General features: G+C 35.8%; 1 protein-coding gene across 2 annotated transcripts in view; it reads left to right on the top strand.

Annotated features, from left to right (window-relative positions):
* The window catches only part of AGK (acylglycerol kinase), a 140,943-nt gene that overhangs the window by 104,005 nt on the left and 32,830 nt on the right, over nucleotides 1–4,108 (top strand). For both annotated transcript variants that reach the window (XM_011995439.1, XM_011995438.1), the window contains one exon: nucleotides 4,019–4,088. In XM_011995439.1, the coding sequence (XP_011850829.1) occupies nucleotides 4,019–4,088 (70 nt within the window). The remainder of the gene's footprint in view (nucleotides 1–4,018; nucleotides 4,089–4,108) is intronic.

Here is a 4,108-nt window from a genome sequence, read left to right as displayed (position 1 = left end):
GTTGTGGGATGCAGCAAAAGCGTAGCTTAGAAATTTGTAGCATTAATTGTATATAGTAGAAAAGAAGAAAGATCAATAATTTAAGCTTGCCCCTTTGGAAACAAGAAAAAGAGAACAAATTAAATCCAAAGTAAACAGAAGAGCAGAATATAGTTTTCCCTCAGTATCCATGGGGGATGGTCCCAGGACCTTCCAAGGAGACCAAAATCCACAGATGTTCAAGTCTCCAATATAAAATGAAGTACCATTTGCATATGACCTATGCACATCCTCCCATATACTTTAAATCATCTCTAAATTACTTATAATACCTAATATGATATAAATGCTATGTAAATAATTGTTATACTATATTGTTTAGGGAATCATGACAAGAAAATGTCTAGTATTCCGTATAGATACAATGTTTAAAAAAATAATTTTCATCCAGTTGGTTGAATCCATGAATGTAGAACTCACGGATGTGGAGGGCTGACTGTAATACAAATTAGAGCAGAAATCAATGAAATTTGAAAACAGGAAATCAATAAAAGAAATCAATCCAAAAGTTGGTTCTTTGAAAAGATCAATAAAATCAGTAAGTTTCTAGTCAGGCTAAGAAAAAAGGATACAAATTACTAATACTAGAAATGAAAGAGAGGACATCACTGCAGAGGCTATCACTTGTAATAGTATGGACACTATAAAGATAATAAAGCAATAGTGTGAACAGCTCCATACCCAAAAATTGGATAACTTAGATGAAATGAACCAATTCTTTGAAAGACACAATTTGCCAAAACTCACACAGGAAAAAATAACGTGTAGGTGAATGGATTAATAAAGTGTGGTACATTCAGACAATGGAATATTATCCAACAATAAAAAGAATTGAGGTATCAAGCCATGAAATAATATGAAAACACCTCAAATGGAGTTATTAAGTGAAATAAGTCAGTCTGAAAAAACTACATACTGTATGATTTTAATTATATGACATTTGGAAAGCGCAAAACTATGGAGACAATAAAAAGATCAGTGGTTGCCAGGGGTTAAGGTTCGGGTATAAAAAGCTGGAGCACAGAGGATTTTTAAGGCAGTGGAAATGCTCTGTGTGATACTCTAATGGTATATACATGTCATTATACATTTATCCGGACCTACAGAATATACAACACTAACAGTGAACCCTAGTGCAAACTGTGGACTTTTAAAATTTTATTTTAAGTTCCGAGATACATGTGCAGAACGTGCAGGTTTGTTACATAGGTAAACGTGTCATGGTGGTTTGCTGCACCCATCAACCCGTCACCTGGGTATTAAGCCCCACATGCATTAGCTATTTGTCCTGATGCTCTTCCTCCCTCCGCCTCACCCCCAAAACAGGCCCTGGTGTGTGGTGTTCCCCACCCTGTGTCCGTGTGTTCTCATTGTTCAGCTCCACTTACCAGTGAGAACATGCAGTGTTTGGTTTTCTGTTCCTATGTTACAAACTGTGGACTTTGGGTGGTAATGATGTGTCAATGTAGGTTCATTAATTGTAAGAAATGTACCATGTTGATGGAGATGTTGATACTAGGGAAGGCTGTGCATATGTGGGGGAGCAGTATATGGGAAATCCCTGTACCTTCCCCAATTTTGCTATGAACCTAAGACTGCTCTAAGAAAACAAAGTCTTAAAAAAAAGTTTTAAAAAAAAATCACAGAAGTTCTTTCAAACTTAGATAATTCAACTTGCTTCAGTAAGCATTAAGGAAAAACTGTTAGTTTCTCCTTAGTTTGGATAACATTGATATGGACTTTCTGTGGTTATTCTTTCTCATCATTCATTGTAATTGTATATTGACGCTTGTATCCCACCATTAAAATGCATTGACTTGGGACAATTTGAATATCAATAAGGCAAATAACTGTAATGTATTAAGATGTATCAAATATATTTAAATCACCAAATGAGGTCATAGTGATACTAGGCAAATAAAAATGAAAAACTGGTCACTTTTAGAGGATACTAGGAAATCAACTTATTTTGAAAACTGATTTTTAAAAAGTTTAAAAAGTATTCTGACTTTCTTATATGACCAACATTTCAGGATATCCAAATTATGAATGAGGGAAAGTTTCTCTTTGCAGACCAGATAATAAACTAGAAGGAATAATAGAATTAAACGATTACCAGTTTGCAAGTCTATTAATTACTCTAGGCAATGATTATTGATCATTCCACTATCACAAAAGGAGAGTCAAGCAGATACCATGTACTTCGTGGTGGAAGTACATACCACCATGTGGACTATTTTTGTCAAAAGCTTAAAGCCAAATATGTTACAGATTTTCTCTCCTAGACAAGGTTTTCAGAAAATACTGGGAATGGAGATGCATGTTAATACCATAGGGATTCAATCAGTAAAATCCAAACCTTAGAAACTCAGTAAGATAACAACCTGTTTCCTCAAGTAGGGAAGAAAAGAGGAGAGGGACTCTATAAATTCGAAGAGACCTGAAATCTATAAGCCAATTGCAATTAATACATCTTATTTGGATCCTGATTTGAACAAAGAAACTAAAATACTTATGAATTAATTGGGAAAATTTGAATGTTGACTAAGTATATTTTTATATAAATGAATTGTTTAATGTTTTAGGTATGAAAATAATATTTCACATTTTTTTAAAAGTTTTTGTCTTTTGGAGTACATAATAATTTATGGATGAAGTGTTAAAATATCTAGGATTGCTTTAATTGATACAGAGTAGGGGGCAATGAGTGGGGGATATAGAAGGAAATAAGATTGGCCATGAGTTGGTAATTGTTGAGGCTGGATGAGGAATGTATGGGTTCATGGTATAATCATTTGTACTCTTGTACATGCTGGAAATTTTACAGAATAAAGTAATATATTCAGCAAATGTTAAATGCCTATTATGTGCCATGCACTGTGCTAGGTGTAGGTTTTATATTGGTCAATAAATGGGTGTAACTTAACACTAACCTTGTAGAACTTTGGATCTCCAGAGGAGATAGATGGTAAATAAAGAAATACATATCCTAAATTGTGATCTGTCTACTGTGGAGAGTTATGAGTGCAGTTCAGTGATGGAGATTAGGGAAGGACATCCGTCTAGGCTGGCTGGGATAGGCCTCTCTGAGGTGGTGATAGTTCAGCTCAGATCTGAAGGAAGAGAATAGCCAGCCATGCGCAGAGACTGCAGACTGTTTCCAGGAGGGGCGGGCACGCTGGGCAAGGAAGTGCTTGGTGTGGGTGTACTCGTTTGCTCTGAGAGACAGCAATATCTTACTGTGTAGCCACTTGTTGATTCAAAATTTCTTTTGTGCACTATTGTATGTTTATGTGTGTCTAACCTTGGATCTAATAAATGACAAACTCTAGAACTGCTTCTCAGCCTGGCATAGTTTCACATGTGCTACATGGATGTCAATAGTACATGCCTTTTGATGAATAATTTTTTTAACCTATAGACTTTCCAAATGACTCTTAGAATGTGGATAAGAACAGTCTGTGTTCAAAAGAATCAGCAATTAAAATGAAGCGCATCCTAGTAGTCCTGGAAAATAACAGAAATATGTCTCAGGTTCTGGATTATATTCTGCTAAGATAACTATAACAAGTCCTGCCCTTTAGTTACCCTTCTGGCTGTTACAGCAAGAATAAATATTGTTTTTGGAAATGCCTGAATTTCTTACAATGAATAAAAAATGTTATTATTATTTAAGTATCATATTCTCCAATGGTAAATAGGAGTCAGGCACAATGTAGAGATTCAGTAAATGTTAAATGAATAAATGATCGGTGTCTTGTATGAACTTCTCCTTGCCAAAGCTTTCTCTTTGAGTCCCTATAAACTACTAGTACTTTGGGCAAGAGGAAGAGAGAGAGAGGGAGAGAGGGGGAGAGAGAGAGAGGCAGAGAGAGAGAGAGAGATGTGTGTGTGTGTTTGTGCATGAGTGCATGTGGCAGTGTGGCGGGGGAGATGTTGCCTCTTTTTCACAATGCGATCATTTCCTTCTCTCTTTTAGACATATTACTGATGCCACACTTGCCATTGTGAAAGGAGAGACAGTTCCACTTGATGTCTTGCAGATCAAGGTAAATCTTTTCATCACATA

This window comes from Mandrillus leucophaeus, unplaced genomic scaffold, assembly GCF_000951045.1.
Source record: "Mandrillus leucophaeus isolate KB7577 unplaced genomic scaffold, Mleu.le_1.0 Scaffold49, whole genome shotgun sequence".
Classification (NCBI taxonomy): Eukaryota; Metazoa; Chordata; class Mammalia; order Primates; family Cercopithecidae; genus Mandrillus; species Mandrillus leucophaeus.
The sequence above is the reverse complement of the archived record's forward strand: the minus strand, read 5'-3'. Positions and strand labels throughout refer to the sequence as shown.